Source organism: Pecten maximus, chromosome 14, assembly GCF_902652985.1.
Source record: "Pecten maximus chromosome 14, xPecMax1.1, whole genome shotgun sequence".
NCBI lineage: Eukaryota > Metazoa > Mollusca > Bivalvia > Pectinida > Pectinidae > Pecten > Pecten maximus.
In genome coordinates this window covers 23,011,262-23,035,966 of record NC_047028.1, presented here as the reverse complement: position 1 = coordinate 23,035,966, position 24,705 = coordinate 23,011,262, and the positions used below count along the sequence as shown (strand labels likewise).

At 34.3% G+C, this 24,705-nt stretch overlaps 1 protein-coding gene across 1 annotated transcript in view; it reads right to left on the bottom strand.

The window, feature by feature from the left end:
• Nucleotides 1-24,705, bottom strand: part of LOC117342826 (tctex1 domain-containing protein 2-like) — a 29,791-nt gene that overhangs the window by 1,451 nt on the left and 3,635 nt on the right. Inside the window, exons 2-4 of the mRNA XM_033905087.1 lie at nucleotides 14,866-14,999; nucleotides 8,067-8,136; nucleotides 4,228-4,291 (exon numbers count right to left, since the gene is read on the bottom strand). Of these exons, the coding sequence (XP_033760978.1) occupies nucleotides 4,228-4,291; nucleotides 8,067-8,136; nucleotides 14,866-14,999 (268 nt within the window). The remainder of the gene's footprint in view (nucleotides 1-4,227; nucleotides 4,292-8,066; nucleotides 8,137-14,865; nucleotides 15,000-24,705) is intronic.

Genomic DNA, 24,705 nt, shown 5'->3' with positions numbered 1-24,705 from the left:
AATTAATAAGCCTTGTTAAACACACAATTAACATTATCAATAAGCATTGTTTAACACTCTTATCAAGATATTTGCTATTGCTGTTTGACATATCAGTATTTGACGTATATCAAATTTGAATAAATATATTTACCCTGTATTCATCCTGAAATAAGCCAAGAAATAAAAGGCCAACACATAACCTTTGACTCGAAGTAGATGATGAGCTTATTGTGGGACAAATTAAAGAAAAATTATTAATAAGTATTTTGACTGAATTTAAATAGACATTGCTTTATCACAAGACTTGGGCATATTTCTGGATAAATACTCTAACAATAATAAAAAAATCATGATAACTAAAGAACCTATTGTCTCTTCATCTATTGTCTCTTCATATTTGTCTTTTTTAACTTGTTTTAACTTAAAGGAATTATTTACGGAATGTATATCTTTCAAATATTTGAAATAATCAGCATCCAATTAACAGGTCTTGGGATTAATGCAGAGGTAAATTTGGAACCCAAACAGCAATAAACAGACCTTAAAGAGTTGAGACTTTCCACAGATTAAATGGGTAATTTTTAATGTGATGCCAATTATACAGCCTACAGTAAATGTACATTGAAAAAAAAATCTGAATTTCTCAAGTATTACCTTACTACAAGAAGTAGGATTTCTCTCTACACCTAGGAGTGTCAGTGAGTGTAATGTACATCTGAACTTACAAATGTTTAACTAGGAGAATCGGTTTCTCCAGTTTTACTCCATTTAAACCCTAGAATGTTGAGTATGCACTCTTCAACCCACATATCTTTGTCTCAGTAAATTAGTGCAGAAAATTGATATTTATCTTCATTTTAGACAGGTTTTCTTTCAGCAATTTTCTTCTAAACCGTAAAAATATTAACTTGTCAATCAAGTTGATATGAACACAAACCAGTATCCAGACTAACAAGGTTCTACTAATACACACAAACCAAAGTGTCCAGACTACCAAGGTTCTACTGTACACACAAACCAAAGTATCCAGACTAACAAGGTTCTACTGTACTCACAAACCAAAGTGTCCAGACTAACAAGGTTCTACTGTACTCACAAACCAAAGTGTCCAGACTAACAAGGTTCTACTGTACTCACAAACCAAAGTGTCCAGACTAACAAGGTTCTACTGTACTCACAAACCAAAGTGTCCAGACTAACAAAGTTCTACTGTACTCACAAACCAAAGTGTCCAGACTAACAAGGTTCTACTGTACTCACAAACCAAAGTGTCCAGACTAAGAAGGTTCTACTGTACTCATAAACCAAAGTATCCAGACTAACAAGGTTCTACTGTACTCACAAACCAAAGTGTCCAGACTAATTAACAAGGTTCTACTGTACACACAAACCAAAGTATCCAGACTAACAAGGTTCTACTGTACTCATAAACCAAAGTATCCAGACTAACAAGGTTCTACTGTACTCACAAACCACAGTGTCCAGACTAATTAACAAGGTTCTACTGTACACACAAACCAAAGTATCCAGACTAACAAGGTTCTACTGTACTCATAAACCAAAGTATCCAGACTAACAAGGTTCTACTGTACTCACAAACCAAAGTGTCCAGACTAATTAACAAGGTTCTACTGTACACACAAACCAAAGTATCCAGACTAACAAGGTTCTACTGTACTCACAAACCAAAGTGTCCAGACTAACAAGGTTCTACTGTACTCACAAACCAAAGTGTCCAGACTAATAAACAAGGTTCTACTGTACACACAAACCAAAGTGTCCAGACTAACAAGGTTCTACTGTACACACAAACCAAAGTATCAAGACTAACAAGGTTCTACTGTACTCACAAACCAAAGTGTCCAGACTAACAAGGTTCTACTGTACTCACAAACCAAAGTGTCCAGACTAACAAGGTTCTACTGTACACACAAACCAAAGTATCCAGACTAACAAGGTTCTACTGTACACACAAACCAAAGTGTCCAGACTAACAAGGTTCTACTGTACACACAAACCAAAGTATCCAGACTAATAAACAAGGTTCTACTGTACACACACAAACCAAAGTGTCCAGACTAAGAAGGTTCTACTGTACTCACAAACCAAAGTGTCCAGACTAACAAGGTTCTACTGTACTCAGGAACCAAAGTGTCCAGACTAACAAGGTTCTACTGTACTCACAAACCACAGTGTCCAGACTAACAAGGTTCTACTGTACTCACAAACCAAAGTGTCCAGACTAACAAGGTTCTACTGTACTCACAAACCAAAGTGTCCAGACTAACAAGGTTCTACTGTACACACAAACCAAAGTATCCAGACTAACAAGGTTCTACTGTACACACAAACCAAAGTGTCCAGACTAACAAGGTTCTACTGTACACACAAACCAAAGTATCCAGACTAATAAACAAGGTTCTACTGTACACACACAAACCAAAGTGTCCAGACTAAGAAGGTTCTACTGTACTCACAAACCAAAGTGTCCAGACTAACAAGGTTCTACTGTACTCAGGAACCAAAGTGTCCAGACTAACAAGGTTCTACTGTACTCACAAACCACAGTGTCCAGACTAACAAGGTTCTACTGTACTCACAAACCAAAGTGTCCAGACTAACAAGGTTCTACTGTACTCACAAACCAAAGTATCCAGACTAATTAACAAGGTTCTACTGTACTCACAAACCAAAGTGTCCAGACTAACAAGGTTCTACTGTACACACAAACCAGTATCCAGACTAACAAGGTTCTACTGTACTCACAAACCAAAGTGTCCAGACTAACAAGGTTCTACTGTACACACAAACCAAAGTGTCCAGACTAACAAGGTTCTACTGTACACACAAACCAAAGTGTGCAGACTAACAAGGCTCTACTGTACTCACAAACCATAGTGTCCAGACTAACAAGGTTCTACTGTACACACAAACCAAAGTGTCCAGACTAACAAGGTTCTACTGTACTCACAAACCAAAGTGTCCAGACTAACAAGGTTCTACTGTACACAGGAACCAGTGTATACAAACTAAAAGATCCTTTAAGAAACAGACAACCGAAGTATGCAGATAATAATATCAAAGATTCGAGAAGAAAGTCTGATTTTTTTTAGAACACAATGTAAGGCTACTGGCTGCAACACTACTGTAATATGAACCCTTTCTCCTCAAACAAAAACCTATTTCTGCCTTTTTTTTTTTTTATCTTAGTGAGGAAAACAATTTTGGAGAACGGGTGCTGCAAAAGCCAGACAAGGCTAAGCAGGATTAACTTTGTAGGAAGTTAATGATGACATCTCGTAACAGAAGAAAGGAGAACTCTATCAATAACCGTCAGCGAACATTCACAGACAAATCCCAGAATTTTTGTAAAGCACATCTTGAAATCGGTTTATTACAGTCAGAGAGGAGACTTTGGTTAACCTATTGTGTATGAAACCATAAGTATAAACCCAGATGATCTTCGTGCTGTTAATTGTATATATATATACCATTTGTCTTCAAAACCAATCAAATTTTCATCCAGTAAATTATTTTCATGTGTATAAATGATTTTTTCTAATGCAGGAAAGTAACAAGCACAGGGAATCAACTTAAGCTATTTTGTAAATCTTCTTCGTTATGATTCTTTTAAAACAAATCAAAAACCGGTTACAAATGGATAAGAAAATGATTGCTCTATATTATGTAATTTTCTTTCTAAACGCCAATTCCGTGATTTTTCTTTAGCTGTATACATTTTCCAAAGATTTATGCAATAATGCGATATAAACAACAGCTGCTCAGCATGTATTAAGTCTTTGAAAGATGTGTTATATCATCTGGATTTGATGTGAGAATAAATAACTTGTTTACAGAATTTGTTTGCTTGTGGTTAACAAAAAACAGCGAAGGCCATATGAAAAATATTGTCTATAGATGATGGAGCCACTAACAGATGCCTGTACATGTACAGTAACATCACACTAAAACTATTGCCAGGGACCAGTTGTTCAAAAGGTGAATTAGCTTAACCACTTGATTAGCTTAAATCTTATTTCTTCATAACTTCAAAACGTAGAAACTGAAAAGTCTAATAGAATTTTAAATTTTTTTGTCATTTTAGTTGGACCAGAAATGATTGATCAAGAATTAAAAAATGTTGTTAAAATGTGATTAGCCTCATCACCTTTTAAACAAATTTTCCCTGCCATATAACCTGGACACAAAAGCAATCTGATCAACCATTATACACACTATACTCACATTCATAAAAATATCCTGAGCATAATTGTCTGTGTCTGAGTCCCAGAAACACCGGCATCCCATTCTGAAAATAAGTGTGCATGGTCATTATTATATATTTTTTTATTATTCTTTTATTTTTTGGCAATTTTTCACATATTAAACAATATAAATGACAAAGGCAAAAACATACACACATATACTCTCACAAATACATGCTGTGTCATCATCATCATCATCATCATCATCATGATGCACCATTTTCATCATCATCATCATCGTCATGATACATCATCATCGCCATCATCATCATTATCATCATCATCAGCATCATAATAATCATCATCATCATGCACCATTTTCATCATAATAATAATCATCATCATCATACATCATCATCATCATCATCATCAACAATCATCACATATCGTTATTATTATATTACAGATGAGACAAAATTGTCTTCCAAGCCTTGAGGAATGGCAAACATCTAGAAAATTTTCATCAAGGATCATTATGCCAGGCTTTTGTTCAAAATATATTTTCTCATTATTTATCAATCAAGAGTTGAAGAACAATTTTGTAAGAGTATATATGCTCTAGTTAAATACAATATGTCTGTTGAAACTGTTACTGCTTGGTTGTCAATCAAAAGTTAGACTAAATGATTGCACTGAAGTTAGACTAAATGATCGCACTGATCCATTGCTTTGTTGCTTGTTGTGTAATTTAAGGCCAAACATGAAGACGAAGCTTGTATGCAGCAACAGATTACAACTGGCTATGTAAAAGGTAATACTGTCACATGAGCACTGCTCTTTTATCTTTTTCAACCAAAGAGGTAGTGATGGTGTTATATGATAAGGTGTTCTGGGCTGTTTCTACGGGAATTTTCGGAGTCAATCATGGGCCCCAACTCTAATTTAAATCAATTCATATTTAAGTCAACTTCCCAAAAATTTGCAATTTACTCCTCAAAATGTCTTTCCCAATGTTATTTTCTTAAAATGAAGAAAAAGTCAAATCCCTACTTAACCATTTAAAAATAATATCCCAGGAATTGCTCATTAAACTGTTAAGGAAAAAAAAAAAAAAAAATCATCTAAACCAAGAAAAATCTTTTCGGTTGGACTAATTACAGGTTCCATATATAATAGAGGTCTTATGAAGGTATTTCATAACCCCAAACCATCCATAAAGACAGTGGTAACTAGCAATGAGTACTAGTGGCCAGCAGGTTCACCTGCCCACAGCTTATTTAACTTCCTCACCATTGCATTTTTTGTTTACAACAGACCTTTGTGTAGAGGTAACCGAAAGAATCAATAATTCAAGATTTTGATTTAGAAAAGGTATCTTCTAAGCAGGTCCTACTGAGGAAATATTAAGGCACCCTTGTACAGTTGTGTATATATGACCTAATAAACTGTACCATGTTTTGAATTCCTTCTAGTAATACAAAAAATGTGAAGTAACACATACAGTAATGCAGTGAAACTATCAAAAGAATACAGGTATCCATTAATTACTCTTGGCATGAGTTAGAACCAGGTAATGTTACGAAGAAATAATCAAGTCAGAAATCGGTAGAATATTTCGTTCATAACCTCAAGGTTTTCATCTCCATGCTCACTGCAATTTCCTATTGGATGCTATAAATAGAACAATTTCTTCTAGACATTGTAATTATTGTCCGATAAAACCATAGATGCAAATAAATATATACATGTTACTATTGTGTATACACAAATCCATTTTAGAAAAAAAAAATAAAGAAGTGTTTATCGTTTACACAGCAAAGCCCTGGCCACTCTCATTATGAGCATATATATTGCATAACCGCAGCTGATAGGAATTGATAAACAATAACAAATTGTTCTGTAACAATACAATAGTGCTAAAGAATATTCCTGGCAATATTTCAGGGCAGATGTTAACATGAATCTAAATATACTAGATGGAGAGAGTTCCAGGTAGTTCTGGCAGATAAGACCTATTATCATGTTCCATGTCGGAATTCGGTCTTGCAACGCAATAAGTGCCAGAAAAGTGCACAATAAAGACGACATATACATGCATAAAAGTAATCTAGCAATAATAATATGTCAGTTGATTAGGACAGACCCGTAATGTGATAAGGCTTCACTGATACTTCTCCATTGATCTATATAATTAACTGACTAAAGAGAGACATTCACGGCTATCATATTTAAAGGAATATAATGCTGCAAAGGACATATATCACTGTGTTACTTAACAGTGTCTCTATGGTATAGTCTAAATATACAACTCATTAAAATTCCTGTTTCTCAATAATTTCAAATGTTTATATACAAAATGTGTAACAGGCATTTTAAACATTTTCAAATTCAAATGGTTCTGCTTAATTATTATACCTTTATAACTTCTCTGCAACCTTGAAATGTCATGACAGATTTACACACCAAAATGTGGAAAACAAAAGATGACTAAACATTCATAATTATTATAGTTTTGAATTATGATATATATATTTCATAAGATAAGGATTTTGGGCAGCATCAATGGTAACCTCTACCAGCTTTGGTTTCAGTGTCATGTCTATATGTAGGTAATTATATCTGTGTATATATATATACTGTTCAAAGACAATTATAATCAACCCACCCAATGTTTAGGTATTTTTTTTCTTGAGCCAATCAAATGCCTAAATGCAAGTCTTCAATTTTGTAATGGCATATTCCCTTAATGCATGCAAAAAAAATGCATTTTTGTATAACATCTTTCTGTAGCACAACCCTTAAATTTTGAAGATTTCTCTTCAGGTACAGGTGCACATTACTTGTATGCATGAGTAAACAGTAAAACTCAATAACTATGAAGGGTACCAATTATACTACTCCAGCACGGTTGCCCAGGATATTAATTTGCATACCTATATAACACCTGCAGCCTCAAGGATTACAACTTGCTATAGGACAAGTCTTCTCTGAACCAGTTTGCAATAAAACTCAACTGCAGTTTGTTTCCCACTCAAAACTTCACAGAATTCTCCGCAGTTGTTGTTTTGTAAGGTGTATCTTTCAACCACTCCCCTTCTTGTAGCAACTTAGAAATGCTCAAGTTGCATGCATGTTATTCTAATAACTAGTAGGGATTTAAAGGAAATGTTGACAGACGCTGGACGTTGCATCATTACACAAATGCCCTTCAGGCCACTGGTGAGCTAAATATTCTTACATTTCGTATTATAAAGAAGTCATTCAAGTGTTTCAAAAAATCTGACCACCGTGACTTTTAATGGTCAAGGTCATTTCTTTACGCAAACTTTTGTCAGACCTGCTGGAACCTTAATATATGAGCGATATGTCTCGATTATGGGACTATTGAATATTGAGAAAAAAATTTTTAAAGGAAATAGTTGAAGCTTGAGGAATGCCGGATATACTGCACAATGACATTACATTACACCTTCGGGCAGGTGAGCAAACAAAACCACTTGGAGGCTCATTTTTCACAACAGGCCTCAGATCTATAAATCTCAGCCCACACTATCTCATAAACACTTTCTGCAGCAAATGCACATGGATGTAGAAAGCATCAACATGAATGTAATTCCTTTATCTGTCTGCCTTGCCAAGAGACTTGAAGTAGAGATAAAAGATAATGTACAAAATGGCGCAGTCCATATATTCCACTGATTATTCCTACCACTTAGTTATATGTTGGAAACTTCAAAAAAAATAATCATTAAGACCTTGTGAAAACTTCTGAAAAGCTGTTATTTTGTTTTTCTTTCATTGAAAACAGAATATTTTTTGAATGAAAGTATTATTAACAATCATAAATCTCCAAGCTTATTTAGATATTTATATACTTACTTCACGCCTTCACCTCGCTGTTCTCCTATCACCACTTGGACTATAAATTTATACCGGTCATATCCCAAATCTGTAAAATATAATACAGGAGGTTGGATTTTAACACATCTGTTCCATAAATTCCATATATATTATAAAATGATATGCATGGGGGGAATTTTCACAGCTGAATGCCTGCCTTCACGTATCTAGCATAAATAAGCACCTTGCATAAATGTCCACGTTTACTGTACAGTAGCTACTAGCTATAGACTTCTGAACAGTCACTACAGTCAGAGACAATCGTTTATTGTTTGCTGTTTTATTTTATAATCTGAATCTGAAAATGATCAGGCACACCACAGGCACAGGGACTAAGTCTACACATGAAATATGTCTAAGACTAATGAAGTACTTTCTGAGAAATGCTACCCACAGGGACTTAGTCTACACATGAAATATTTCTAAGACTAATGAAGTACTTTCTGAGAAATGCTACCCACAGGGACTTTGTCTAACACATGAAATATTTCTAAGATTGATGAAGTACTTTCTGAGAAATGCTACCCACAGGGACTAAGTCTACACATGAAATATTTCTAAGACTAATGAAGTACTTTCTGAGAAATGCTACCCACAGGGACTTAGTCTACACATGAAATATTTCTAAGATTGATGAAGTACTTTCTGAGAAATGCTACCCACAGGGACTAAGTCTACACATGAAATATTTCTAAGATTGATGAAGTACTTTCTGAGAAATGCTGTACCACAGGGAAATTCTACACATGAAATATTTCTAAGACTAATGAAGTACTTTCTGAGAAATACTGTACCACAGGGAAATTCTACACATGAAATATTTCAAAGACTAATGAAGTACTTTCTGAGAAATACTGACAACAGCAATTGGAAGGAAGCAATAGGAAGACAATCGAATAGAATAGTGAAAATATATTGATAAAAAGTTTGGACGGACTAGAATAGTTTGTGTGACCTCAAGCAACTGATTTCTTTCTCGAATCTAACATTGTGTCCTACTAATTATAAATTATAAAAAACCGAACTCTCATCCAAAAAGGTTAATCTAATAACTTAGCTCTATTAATTTGCTAGGTCTTCCTGCTCTAGAAATGAATTATAGTCCCATCACGACCTTGAAATTCCTCCAATATTTCTTAAGCACACATTACACTACAGTTGATCTGCCAAGAAATGTTTTGAAGAAGAATTTCATTAGCCTTTCAGTATTATAGTTAAGACAAAAGAAAACAGACGAGAACACATGCTTCTCCCAAACATCAGAAGACACCACTGGGACAATCTTGATAGCTTCATGTGCTCCACTTAAAAACACACAATAGGAGGTGCTTTGATTAATTACTCTGATTAAATCTATTGTATAAGACACTAACTGTCAGCTAGTCAGCGAGAGATTCTGGCATTCTTCTCACAGTAAGGATATTTAGGGTTCCTTAAGAGATTTAGTCGGTTTCTGAGGAGCGGCAAAGGTTAACGCCGATGAAGCTCTTAGGAACATGGCAAATTTGTTTTAATTTAAGATAGAATAATCTGTGAAATCAAGTAAATAAAAACTATAAAATTATAAAGTTATATCTCCCAAACATCTCACCATAACTACAAAATAATGAATTTTTTTTTTTTTTTTAAATTCAAATTTCATGAATATGACATCATGGCATCCAGTTTTCATCAGATTTTTTTTAATAACTAAAACATCAACTGAAAAAATAAAGAATGTTTATAGATTAATTTAATTAAAAAATCAACTACTTCAATAATAATAAAAACAGCATAGTGCAATTTGGCACATGCATGGTGTTGCCGTCCACCTACCCATGCTGTGATGTGGATTGGTTTGTTTGCTTGCTTGGCATTGTTTAAATTCAAGTGTGGTAGGGGATTTCATATATTTTTGCAACAACATTTTTTACAGGGTCAGTAAAATTAATGTTTACCTTCACCTGTAAAATGAAAAGTGTAACGAAAAATAGTCCACCCATGCTATGGTTCAAACCAGAACACATTCTACCAATATCAGCTGAAAGGAAATTCTCATCGGCTGATGTACATGTTAATATGGCAATTAAGCTCTTTACACTATTCCTTCCTTCACATGAAAGACCCAAAGACACACATGCAAACTCTAATTCACCTCCAACAAAATAAAGCTTCTTAATGAACTCATATTCCTTGCACTTGGAATTGTCACATGAGTTATGAGAGAATTTACCATAATCAAAACTCTTGTTCATATCATACATTTTTTGTAATGGGATGCTACATTGTTTGTACATTTATATACATAGAATGTTCATCAATATTTATGTAATAAATATCTAACAACATCTAGTTTGTTGACATTGAATTTGAATCTTTTTAGCAGCGAAATCTAGCTTCCTGATATTGAACTAAATCTATTTTTATCAGTGAAATCTAGTTTGTTGACATTGAACTTAAATCTTTTCATCAGCGAAATTTAGCTTGCTGACATTGAACTAATTATATTATATATAATTCTTTTGCCAGAAACAGGAGGATTGGAGTAACAAATATTGAGTATTTTACATGTGTTTGCAATATCAGTTACATATGAATCATTGAAGGAGAGAAATGTATAGCAAATGAAAATTTTTACGTACACACAGCTGTATCTTGAAGGAGATGATAAAAATTGATGGAGAAAATAGATTTTATTAATTCAATTAGAGCGCATTATGTTAACAGCTATAAGCAATATTGTCACACATCAAATTGATAATTGAGAAAAATAATTTGCCATAAAAACTTGAAGAATTTCAGATTTCAGACATTTGTGTTACAAAATATAACAAGCATACATGTACAAACTTAATAAGTTGTATTATATATATAAGTAATTACATTCTGACTAAAGTTAAAATTCTAATTACCGGTAAGACTAGAAAATGTTAGTGAAACATAAATTCTCCCACTGCCACTTGACATCTGGAAACACAGTTTGGTGAGGATAACACTAGACTGGCCACCAGACCCTAAGTGTTTTTTTGTTAAGAATTACCAAGCTAAATTCTAATACTAGATTATCTGCCCCTAGTTTAAAACTTTGAATCAGACATATCCTAGGAACCAAAATTATAAAGCTCAATTTATTTAATATTCAAGAGACAGGGGGCCAGCCTTAGGATCACACCAACAGCTCTTGATATTAGCTAGATACATTGTATCTGGACGGGGCGGGGTGGGGCAGGACAGGATGGGACGGGTCGGGTCGGGGCAGGGCGGGACAGGACGGAATGGGAGGGACATGGCTGGGACAGGACGGAATGGGACGGACATGGGTAACACTATATGGCGAGGGCATGAAAAGGAGATTTTTTTCAGACTTAACTTGGGAAGAAAATTTCTAGTTTTCAATTCTTAAAGATTTTTCAACCTCTACCATCCTTGTATATATATAAAAGTGAATGAAGATGACACTTTAAAGTGTGCAGAAAGTCTGTTCTCATACATACATTCCACACAAATAAAATGATTCCACCCTCATCCAAACCAATCCCTACATCAAAAGCAAACCATCCACTTGCTTACAAGAGGCCTCACAAGAAAGCTGTCAGAAAGTATTCTATCTATAAGTGTACGTGATGTGAATGATACAGATATGATAGTGTGCCACTCATTACATCTTATACCAAACCTTTTTACCAACAATAAAAAACCACAAACTCTGTCAAATTTATATAAAAGAAAATCCAGTCCGAAGTAGACTCTACAAGTATATATCAGTATAAGAGGCCTTAAAGTGAAAGATGTCAGAAATTTTAATCAGAAATGAAAATGATGACTTGAACATGCTGCTAAGTGTAAAAGAAATAATAATGTTTGATGCTCAAGATCTGCATGAAGCATCACTTATTTGTATGCAATCCTGGACCACATTCCTCATTTTACGTCAAGATAAAAACCCTTCCTGTTGTACCCAATCTAACACCTCAGACTCACAGACGAAAGAGTCGTTTGATAAACGTGAGTGGATATTGTGCAGCATGAAGACAACAAGAGAGAACGAGAGGCTTGTATGTGTGTACAGTGGCTAAACAACACCAGGAAAAACTTTGACACAAATCACAAAATCCTACAACTGCACATGAGGGGGTTGTTTGATGTTTCATGTATAAGATGAAAACAGGCCCAAACAGGATGATGGCTAGCTAGGAGTGGAGAATATTGATACAATCACACTCAGAGATACAACATCTCTCCCAGAAATATGGCTGCTGAGAGGGGCATCCTTCCCACATATGTGGGTGTATATATATCTCCTCATTCAAAGATTGGCACTGAAGTTTTTAGATCAACTATACAAACATTCTACATTTCCTTGATATCATGATTGCATTATGTATTATATGAACTTGTTGTATTAAAATATACATGCAAGATATTGTCTTTTAGATAATTATGTAATAGAGGAACAACAAAAACAAATACATGTAAACAAATGTGAAATAAATATCAGCTTCCACAAATATCACAGTTCAGTCCTTAACAATAACAACATACAATGTTAAGTTTGGTTATCTATAAAATTTGCATCTGTAAATGAAAATCTTCAGGGCCTGACCAGTAAGAAATGGGGAGATATATCAGTGGGCTTGTTTTTATCTCTGTAAGCAAGCTGGAAATAGTTTTTTTCCTGTAGGGCCTGCATTCAGAACTGATTTAATCAGTTCTAACAGCTATAGACATTTAACTGTGTTTACAAACCAACTTGAACATGACCTTCAAATACACATGGTTTTGTAAATTTATAACATCTGCAAAGATAAAAACCTTTGATATTATGAAAGTTATTTTTTGTCTTCATGTTTGAATCCTGCTGTCTGACAGATGTAGTTAGGTTTCACCAATATGGATAAGTTGTTCATTCACTGAATTGATTCAGCCTTCGGAAACACCAAAAAACTTATAGGTAGCTGTGAGTAAATGGTGGGGGTGACAGGTAAATTATACCCTTATATTTCCAGTAGTATACAGCACTGCTAAGAGAGCACCACTATTAAAAATTGGCAGTAGGAATGTAGCGCATCATTCAATGCAGGTAGACATGCAATGCTATAACTGCCCTGTTCTACTTCTGTTGCTGTATAATTACAAATAGTCTACTCCAATCCTACTGCACAAATTTGAATTTTGTACACTTCACGTCACAGTGTGGAATACTGACTGAGATGCATGATCCTCTGGCAAAGCTATGGCCCAGACATTATATTTTAATGGTAAATGACGGGCCCTGACTTTAGTACACTGCATATATAGTCATACATGTAGAACAACTAATGTGTACACCAAGTTTCATTATCCTAGTGTCAATGAAAGCAATTGTTATGCTCAAGACATAAAAGTTTAACAAAGGACAATAACTCTGTAAATAAAGTACTTTAGTGTTGTTTGCCTTAAGCTTGAATAGATAAAACTACACTACACATGTGCACTGATGCATACATTAAGTTATATGATCTTTGAGGGCAAATTAAAGTTATGCTTTGGACATGAAAAAGATGAATGGAAAGATGGATGGACAGACAGAAAAAAACGTCAGTTATATGCTCCCCCCAAAAATTCTGGGAGGCATAAAACTTCACAGATATAGTCAGTATCATTTTCAAGGGTAACACATAGCGATCACATCCCAAATGCCAGGTCTACAGTAGAGCTTAAGTCTCCTAGTCTAATTGGTGAGCCACGGAGAAGACTGGTTAAAGATAAGTTGTGTGGAGAAACAGGAGAGGGAAGATATAAATCATAAATCATCTCAGGGAAAAATCTTGGATGAAACATCAGCAAGATATATCTGTTCAAGCTGTTATGAAGAGTAACATCTTATTATATACAAAGTGCTTATTGGTATCAGCAGAACTGGCTCTGCGAGCGATGTGCACTGATTTATATATGCCTGATAAAAGGGAAAGTGCATACAGGTCAGAGTTAGAATGCTGTACTCCTGAAATCCAAGATTTCAAGTTATATATATATACTACAAAGCACAGACTTGTTTACCTGAAATTGCTGAATACCAGTGAATAGTGCATAGAAGTCAGAGCAAATTTTCTAGCTCTACTGTTGTCCAAATTATTCTGACGTTTTATCGGTTAATTGACGCCAGACCAATATATAAAGTTATTATCAACGTCAGAATAATTCCAACTAGCACTATACACATGCATCCTGGATCAACACAGTTTTGAGAAAATCAAATGATCTTCCTGTATTTGCAGTACCACAACCAGAATTCCATGGAATTATAATAGTCTTTTCATCTCTGTTCTAACCTCGACTTAAATGACCAAGTTCAATAAAACATCAGTGAAGATGTGTACGAAATTTCAAGTTAATCTGAAAACTATTGATGGCAATGTCTATTGACATCTCTCAAAAGTTTCAAAATCTATTTCATTATTCAAAATAAGAGAGTTCCCCTCAGCTCATGTAATAAAAGATGACAGTTCCCTTTAGATCCAATAAAAGTATGACAGATCCCCTCAGATCCAATGAATGGATGATAGTTCCCCAATTTTCAATTCAATAAAAGATGACAATTCCTCTAAGATCCAATTAAGTATGACTGCACTTAGTGCACTGCATGTTCTATCTTTGAAATCTTAACCTCTATTTCAAATGTCATCTGAGATAACTTTTGTCCATACATAATCAACAAGGAAAACAGACATTTTAACCTCTGTTTAATTTTATCTGAGATGACTAGTATTTTGTCCATTCTACTGGATTGTTCTGAAGACTTATTACAAGAGAAACTGACCTTTTAACCTCTGTTTAATGTCATCTGAGATAACTTTTGTCCATTCTATTGTTTCCTCTGCATCATAATTCTTCCCGGTCAAATGGTCACTTAGGGCATTATGTATGCATTCCTTCACGATAACTGGACGGAATCTGAAAGCAGGAGTAAAGATATATAGACATGAATGCTGTTCTTTCATAATACAGAAACATTTGAAAATTAAACTTACCCATATACACTATATTTTTCTCTCTCACTTGATTATTCTTTTACAGAAGAAGCTAAGATGTTGTAATATTGTTAATATGAGCAAAATGAATTACAATGTTCACAAAAATGATAGATCTTTGAAATAAATACTGCTGGCTGTGTATCAGTACAACTCGGCCTACACATACTTCTATATATACTTCGGACTTCTTTGCACTAGCCAAACTTCCCCCAACAAAAACATAACTTATATCTTCAGTCTGAAAACTTCAGGTGCCTGTGTCTTTTATGGCTATATGGCATTTTCTTCCATGCAAGCCAAACGTGACGACATAAACAAAAAGATCTATTTGTGATCAGGGTTAAATATCCTCTTGAGCGTATTTATATACTGGTGGCAAACAAGAGCAAAAAGCCTGGCTTGTCTACAGTATCCTGTGAAATCAAAAGACAAATTATCCTGTTCTGATGAGAACAGGATGGCAGTCCTCTTTATCATTAAATCTTTTCATTAATATCTCATTATATGCATGTTTCCCATGAAATTTGGCAAAGCTTTAGACATTTCATACACTATAGAACTGGTATAGGAAGCCACCAAGGAATAGATCATCTAATAGTTTCCTTTTAATTTTTAAAGAGACTTGCTGTATATGCATCTGTACACTAGCTGTTACTCTCGATCGCTATCATAATTTCTGTGCACATATACTGAGATGAATTATCATAGGCAGAGTCAAAATATTAAGCATCATATATGGCCTTATAGTAATGTACTAGTGTTAATTTTCTCACCAACTTACTTACAAGCCTGAATTAAATTTAGATTACATTCCCATTTATTTTCCATGAAAATTCCCCAAATCCTTCTAGTATTTTATACGTGAGGACATGAAATCCATCCATCTATGTTCCCTGCTTACTGCTCACCGTAATTTAGACACAAATTAAAACATTCTAAATTTCCGCCAGGTAGCACATTTCCCCACAATAACTATAAAGATTTAAGTTTGTGATTTTTATACATATATATGTATATTCTTTTGGTGTCTGACTAGCTATAGCAAATCATCAGGTCATGCCCAGAAAAAAATTATTCAAAAAGAAATATTTTCCCCATTCCAACCGAACTGATGTAAACAACAGAGACTTTGTGAATTGTGAAGAAATGAAACAAAATACATAAAACATTTTATCATCCATTATTTATATATAGTAACAGCTATAGTTAGTCTCAATAAAACAGATTATCATATATGTATCCACTCGATGATATAACGAGACAGAGATATGTAAAGATCTGCTTCAATTTCAGGTATTAAGCTTACTCATTCTAATAAAAAAATTGACATATTTTTCTTATATGTTGACACATAAATTCTCAGTTTTACAATTGTTCAACTAAATGTGTTATTTCATTTACAGCAATCAACTTTTGACATTTAAAATGTCCATAGTTCAGGAAATTGTTTAAACAATGACTTTTCCAAATCTGGTCACACACATGACAGTTTCCAAGACGATAATTTTAATAAAATGTTTCCTTGGCCTAATTTCCTGGAAGAGAATTTAACAAATCATTAACCTTGACCTATTTACATGTAGAAGTACATTTTGTCTGGATCTTATTATCCCTCATCACTAGACTCCTTAACTAATTACATTTACGTTCATAATACTTTTACAATATTCAGCCAGACACGCCTCCTGTTGTAGATAAATCAAGCAAAACTTTATTATTCCCGTGGTAGTCTTCATGGATGGGTTTTAGTACTAGATAGATATATCCATCGTACATAGTGTTATACTATTGCACCAACAACTATGCAACCCCTTATCCCAGCCCCTTAATTAGTGCCCTCTCATTATTCAGAAAGAAATTTATGGAAATTACTGATGAGTGGTTACTTAGGATTTTTTCTGTCTACAAGAAACCTCCATTTAAAAACTTAAGTAGACAACAGATAGTTTTATCAAGCTATATGAATGTGGTCAGTATATATACATACATAGTATATCAACAACCTGCAACAAGCTTTAAAAGGTAATGAAATGATCGATAGATAGCAAAATCATAGAGCGAAATATTTTGTCACAATTTTCTGTTTGACACCGATGGAGGAAGCATATATGATATCATATTTCATGAAGAAAAGAGTTGATCAGGACGTAAACATACAGATTTTTTTTAAATGTTCTTTTAACTACCCTCTTTGGAGAGTACTTAAATCACCAGAATCATTAAATACCCAAAAGTCTCAAGTGGAAGGCCATATTTTTCTACAACATTAGCGCTCTTCATTGCTGATTCTCTGGTGAGATGTACAAAGGTGTGTATGCATGAATGGTCTCTGAAGTGATCCACTAAAACTGATAAATAAAAAAAAGTACTTTGCATAGAGAATACACTCTTTTTATGAGTGCCAAATGATAATATCACATTTATCAGACAGTCGGAAGTTCTCTCAAAGAATACAAAAAATATCACATTTATCAGACAGCCGGAAGTTCTCTCAAAGAATATAAAAACTGACATTTTTTGGGCTTTCTTATTACTGTCATAGCCGAGTCAGGACATTATCATTATATTGTGCACTGAAATGTATAAACTCCTAAAATGAGTTTACAAAACCTACATTAGAAAATGTCTTTATAATGCATAGCCTTAAACCTCATCTAAAGCATCTCATATAAATAGCTTGCCAATTGAATTTACAGGAAGGAATATGTAAATGTATTATAATTTTATCAAAGCAGAAACTTTTCTCTCTCGCTTTTTTAGTTCAAGAAAACTAGTAAATGATGTATTCTTTCCCTAGCTACATCAGCTGTGGTGAAACACACAACGAATGGACTGAAATAACTACACTTCTAGGTTTGGATTACACTGATACTTGCAAGTTTATTAAAAAATACCACTTTCTGATGCATTGTACATAAAGACCACAATTTGTGGTACACGAATATATCTGTAGTTTATCTGGCAATATATTGTAAGTCCAGAATGGCAAAAACATTTGGCTTTTCTCCCATTACAAACAAAAAATATTCATTATCACGAGAATTTCTACAACTATAAGGATGAGATAAAACATACGTATATATATATACAACACTGTCTTTCTATATCTATCAGGGTATGAAAACTTTGGTGGTTTTCCTGAAAATTGTAAAAACAGATAATTTTCCAGACTTCCAAGGGAGACTTGATAAAAAATGTCTAGCAGGAATGCTAATATATTTTATGAGGAAATGTTCGTCTGCTACAGTGGCTGCAGGGCTTATCACAGATTTACAAGCCAACGCACTGACAGCACTACCTCTTACTGCTTTACAGATTATGTAATAAAACCAGGCTAAAAATTTCTTTAAAATTCTCAAGGTAAATGATTTCATAACTTTCTAGATCAGCTGAATGAATTAAGTTTTACAATATTCAGTCTATTTCATCTATATATAAAAATTCAAACTTGAAATTAAAGTCATGATGCTTGAGAATTATATACAGACTTAAGACCACCTGGGAGTCTGAGTGAAAGTGGTCTTATATTCATAGTGGGGGAGAAAAACTTTCTAATGACTTTTTTAAAACTACACAAACTGTATATAGCAGCAAAAGAATGAATCGAGGGTGGGGTGTGTATATGTGTGTGTGGCTCACCTAGGCCTGCATGGATATTGCAGAGATGATGGCAAAGCACTACATTTCTACAGGAGATTAAGATTTTAAAGAATTTATAATGTATATCCCATATTGGATTCTACCCCTCAGACTGCCAGCGGGCCAGTCACACATCTTTTAAATTATACAATTATGCATAATTTGTTGTCCTTCCTCCAACGATACCTCTGACCATAACTGGGGCCAGTTTCATCAATATTCCTTAACTTAAGAAATTCCTTCACTTGCAAATTTTCATAGGAAAGCATTAAAGAATTTAAAGAATTTCATTCATTATGTCTGTAAATCAAGGAGCATTGATGAAACTTCAGCCCCAGGGAGTCCTGAGTCACTATTTATGCCAAATTTGTCTGTTTCCGGAAGTATGCTTTTGACCTTTGGTCAAAATCCATTCAGTAATTTATGACCCATTGTTTGATAGTGATTTAAACGAAAAGCTGACAAATGATGGATACTATGCAATGGCATTAACTCACCGGTCCTTTGGACCACATACATATATGAGCTAAAAATTATAACTGGAACATACTACAGGCCTTTTCCCAACAGGCACTGGTTTGGGTAGGGCATTTGGTCTAAAATTTTGCAAAGAATATTAATGAATTAGAAGGGAAATTTTGTCCTGAAAACTGAATATTTTTTGTAATTTGATTTAAGTACTTAGTATATATGAAATATCAAACTGGTAGTCATTCAATTTCTAATTGTAAGGACCCATTATCGGCTCCAATTAAACTTAAGAATAAGCTCTGAATTAACCACTCTTAGCATTGAGTAAACACGAGCGATTCATGATATAAAGTTATAAACACTTGAATTGTGAAAGTAATTGTATGCAGTTCATTATAAATTAATTGGATCACTTGACATTTGGTATGCATGTCATTAAGTGACTTTCATGAATTCAGAAGTTAGCAAGTTGAAACAGCATGAACCTGTACTCCCTTCAGACTTCCACCAACTAAATGTTAACAAAATTGTCTATCCCTTTCAAACCACTTAATAAAGAACAGCTGTAGCCTGTTCCAACTAAGTTGCTGAGCCAATAACCTTCTCCATAACTCTTTGCTTCCATAACCCTTCTACATCCTTTTTTAGGGACAGGTGCCTAGCTCATCTAGACACAAGTAAGACACAGCTGGTGAGCTCTCCACGGGGCAGTTGAATCACTGCCATTAGCTGGTGAGCTTCCCCTTAGGCGGCAGATGCACTTCTATCTGATGTACCCTGACATTAGAATATATGGGTCAGATAACACCAAATAGCTTCCCGATAAGTTAGCATTGTAAGAAATATAGTTGGGCACTTTCTCCTAGGAATTATTGAGTGTACAAACCACAAATCACAATTTAAACATTCTATGTTTATAAGGTACTTTATTTTAGAATTGGCATCTTTTTTATCAGTTCTAACATTAAATCTTATAAAGTTTAAATTAACCCGCTGCATATGACACCATCAGATTTTGGTTAAAAGCAAATGGAGAAGTATGTTTTCTAAACAAGCAACATAATGAGTAAATACATATTTGAAATATATGTAGTGTTTTTGAGCAAAGGCATAGTCTTTTTACAAGTACCTGTACAGGCCAAGTGCTATTTTCAATTCCTAACCAGACAACAGTAGAAGGGAGATAATCTTGATTTCCTCGTCTCATAAACATTGCATAAATACAGTACAACATCTACTTATCAAATGATGCAGATTTTAAGATTAAAAAGAGCAGTAATTTTATGTTTTTTTTTTTAATTGGATCAAAATTTCTTGGTTGATGAATTCGTAATGGAATAATTTAATTGAGGCATCTTGTAAACGAAATACCTGATCAAACAATACATTTCAAAATACATCATTGTAGAATTTTCAGTATTTACATACATGTAAAGGTTAATTTTGTATATGACTTGTAGTGGTGTTATTTGCTTACCTGGTATTATACACTGGATCCTCCTTGTTATATTGTTCTACTTTCATAGAAATCTTTTTTATACTATCTGAGCAAGCATTTATAAGCCCCAGACTAAACCAGAGGTTAGACCCATTATATAAAAACATTAAACCTATAGTCTACACATTTAGGAAATTGACACATTTCAATTTTAGTCTCATCTAATCTATAGGAGTAAATTTTGGCAAACATTTAATGATCATATGTCACTTAGCTTCAATTTTGGTAAAAAAACAAGTCAACACTAAAAGTTACACGTAACTGTAAGAATGTATTATAATACAATTGATTTACCAATTGATAGTAATTTAAGACACGTTGTAATAATTATATAGATGCCACTCAGATAGCTATAAAAATATAAGATGACGACCCAAGTTCATGTATGAATTCAATAGACCCAGGATCAGGAGGGTTAAAGACGAAAAAATCCTAATATTTGTCAGGATTTGTGTGGACAACTCATTTAACAGTGAAGTTGCACAACTATGCATATGACCACCACCATGTGCAGGTATATTATTGTATACTGAATCTTGTCCCAAATTAACTCTTTTAAAAATAATGTAGTCATCACACAATGATGTTTTACGCTTACTTTTTTTATATGTGTACTTTTATGACAATTATATATGTCCCTATATCCCAATGTTTGTAGACAGAATCTGATCAATGTCCAACAACTTGACGGTTTTCATCCAAACTTTTCAAAACTTCACTAATGTATATGGTGTGAAAGAAAAGGGAAACACATCCTGGCCAAGTGCCCTGACAGAAATCCAAACCGGGTCAGGCGTGATAAGCCATGGCTTTACCTTCTGAGCCAAAGAAGCATACTCCATCAGCTATGTGACACACAGACCATATTCAGACCTGCCAACCTTTCAAATTCAAAAATAGTAATTTGGCCCATTTTTGAGCAAAAAAAGAGTAATTCTTAACAATTCTTGCCAAATCTATTGCATCAAAAAGAGTAATTTGCTACTATTTCGAGAGAAAAAAGAGTAACGACCACCACAAAATAGTAAAGATTACTATAAAATAGTAGTAGTTGGCAGGTCTGCATATTTATAACACTATGTACAAGCCACACTGACCAGTTACTTTTGAGTGTAGGACAAAAGCCCCCCCGGACATTAGCCCCCCCGGACATTAGCCCCCCCGGACATTAGCCCCTAGGACAAAAGCCCCTCCGGACGAAAGCCCCCCCCGGACATTAGCCCCCCCGGACAAAAGCCCCTTCATTATAAATTTAACTGGTATACTTTATATGAATCTGTACTTTTGAAAAACAAAAACTGTATATATAAGCTTACTGCTGTTTTTATCTCTGAAATTTGGAGAATAATTGTGTGAAAAATGAAAGTCCTTGGTTCAATGTCAGAGCTGCATTATATGTCTGTGGTTAAACATCATAATTTATTTGTTCGAACTTTATATTATTAAGTAAGCTGAACATTTCAGGAAAGCTTATCATTTAAAACAAAATGTCTTGAAGTTTGAAAACCTACCAAACACCTGTGTAACAGCTTATTGTTTATGTAACAGTAAAATCAATGAAAAACCTACCAAACACCTGTGTAACAGCTTATTGTTTATGTAACAGTTCAAGTAGTTGTTTTTCGAACTGGTTGTTTACATTGCAGAAGCCACTGGTGACTGAAGTCACTTACATATATATGTAGCACTTAATATAACCACTGCTAAAACATATATTGTAATTTTAAAAAAAAAATGAATAAATAAAAACATAAAAAAAATAAAAAAAATAAATATATTTTTTTTTATGAAGGGGCTTTTGTCCACTTTTTGATTAGTGTGAAGGGGCTAATGTCCGGGGGGGCTTTTGTCCTAGGGGCTAATGTCCGGGGGGGCTTTTGTCCGTACCTCGTTACTTTTATGTAGTCAGCAATCAGCATGCACTGACCTGAAATGTGTGTCTGAACTTATGTTTTTGACTCAACTGTTTTTCAGCAGTTTTTATGAGCATTTCCCCTTTTCCTATATTTTCAGACAGAATTAGGTCCAAAAACTAATTTGTCATCGGCTATGTATATACAGAGACGTATATACCAGAGATTCGAAGGATAGGTGAATCTCGCAACATCACGCATGTCCCTTTTGTTATCTGGAGCGGAAGCTTTATGTCGTGAGATTTGGCTGTGCGCCTGCGCCTAACACAGGATCTAGTGTTAGATCAAGGCTCAAATCGTCCAGTGACACAGTGACGGACCTTAAATAATATCAATTACTACTGTTTTGTTCAGATAAATTTTACCTAAAATCGCCGGGTGTAACAAAACAAAAAATCAAAATTTTGACTGTCATAGTTTGAGACGTTTTTTTACTATGACAAAGTTTAAAGGATTTTTTATTGTGTCTTAATTATCACAGACATGTACATAAATTAACCGACCGTAGGATCTTTCTCCTAATATTTTTTTTCTATGCATATTATTCCTGGTTTTGATTTTCCTGAAAAGTTTGACATTTTATGTTCCTTAATGATTACTTGAAAAAGGGACATATAAGATATGTATATATATGTCCCTGCTTGATAATACCGCTGATAAAAATAGCGTTTGATACCTCATGAAATTGGCCACAGACAATTATACAACTATCAAATTATTAGGAACATGTGTGAGTTTGCTTGTGTACTCATCACCGTTTGTCAACATGTCACCCGATCACAGCCAGGTAAAAATAATTTTATTACAGGTAAGTTGCAAGGTTCCTTTGAACTGCAGCCAGAGGACTTTAGATCACAGTCCTACCTGTACCGGCATTGAAGATACATGTATAAGCTGGAGGTAAAACCGTCCATGCCCGGAGGGGGTTGGGGTTTGGGGTGTTAATATGGTGACATCTAGCTGGAGGTGGTCCATACCGGGTACATACCGCCATTACCGGGTGGCACAGGACGCAACAACACACATTTTTCACATTCACAATGAATCAATTTTATAGTAAATTAATAAGTATTGTGATAAAAGTGTCCATTTTTTAATATATAAAATGGTGTAATAATCAGTTTGAAATTAAGAGCATCCTTGTATGAAATCTCAAGGAAAATATATCATTGTTAACAGATACAACTTCGAATTCACTTCCCTAGAAAAAAAGAGTATTTAGGACTGTTTTGGTCATTTTGATCCATCACTTAGTAGCGTGTTAGTTTGTGTCTTCCTCATCATGTGAAAGTGCCCGATTTTTGTTATAAAATAAAGTATTTTGTAAACGTCTGACCGATTTGAAATTAAGAACAATAATGTATGAAATGTCAAATAAAATATAGCATTCAACAAATTAAATTTCACTTCACTAGAAAAAAAGGAGTATCCTGGACCGTTTGGGTAATTTTGACCCACAGCTTGAATAACATGTTTGTGTCTTCCTCATCATGTTAAAGTGTCCTTTTTCTGATAGAAATAAAGTATTTTGTAAACGTCTGACCGATTTGAAATTAAGAACAACAATGTATGAAATGTCAAACAAGAGATCCCAGAGGGATCTTGGCGCCCACCATTGAATGATCTTCATAGGTTCCATGTCAGATTGATCTTTTCTCTACTTTTCCCTTCATTTTACTAATCTGTGCAAATTGAGACATCCCTCCAGTACTTTTCAAACAAGGGAATCCTAGCTATATAAGAAATTTGAGATTTAACGATGGCTGTTTGTTTGCCAGGTTGTTTTCAGGACAGACTGGTCCAAAAATGCAATACAAGGGACCAAGGGGAACCTACTTATGAAATTTGAGAAAGATCCATTCAGTACTTTGAGAAATAGAGATAACAAACTTCAATTGTCAAAATTCAAGATGGCGGTCTGTCGGCCATATTGTTTTCCAATTGATCTCAAAATACAATAAGCATAATGAGGCACCAAGGGGAACCTCAAAATGAAATTTGAGAAAGATCCCTTCAGTATTTTCTCAGAAATAGCGATAACAAACTTCAATTGTCAAAATCCAAGATGGCTGCCTGTCGGTCATGTTATTTTCAGATTGGTCTCA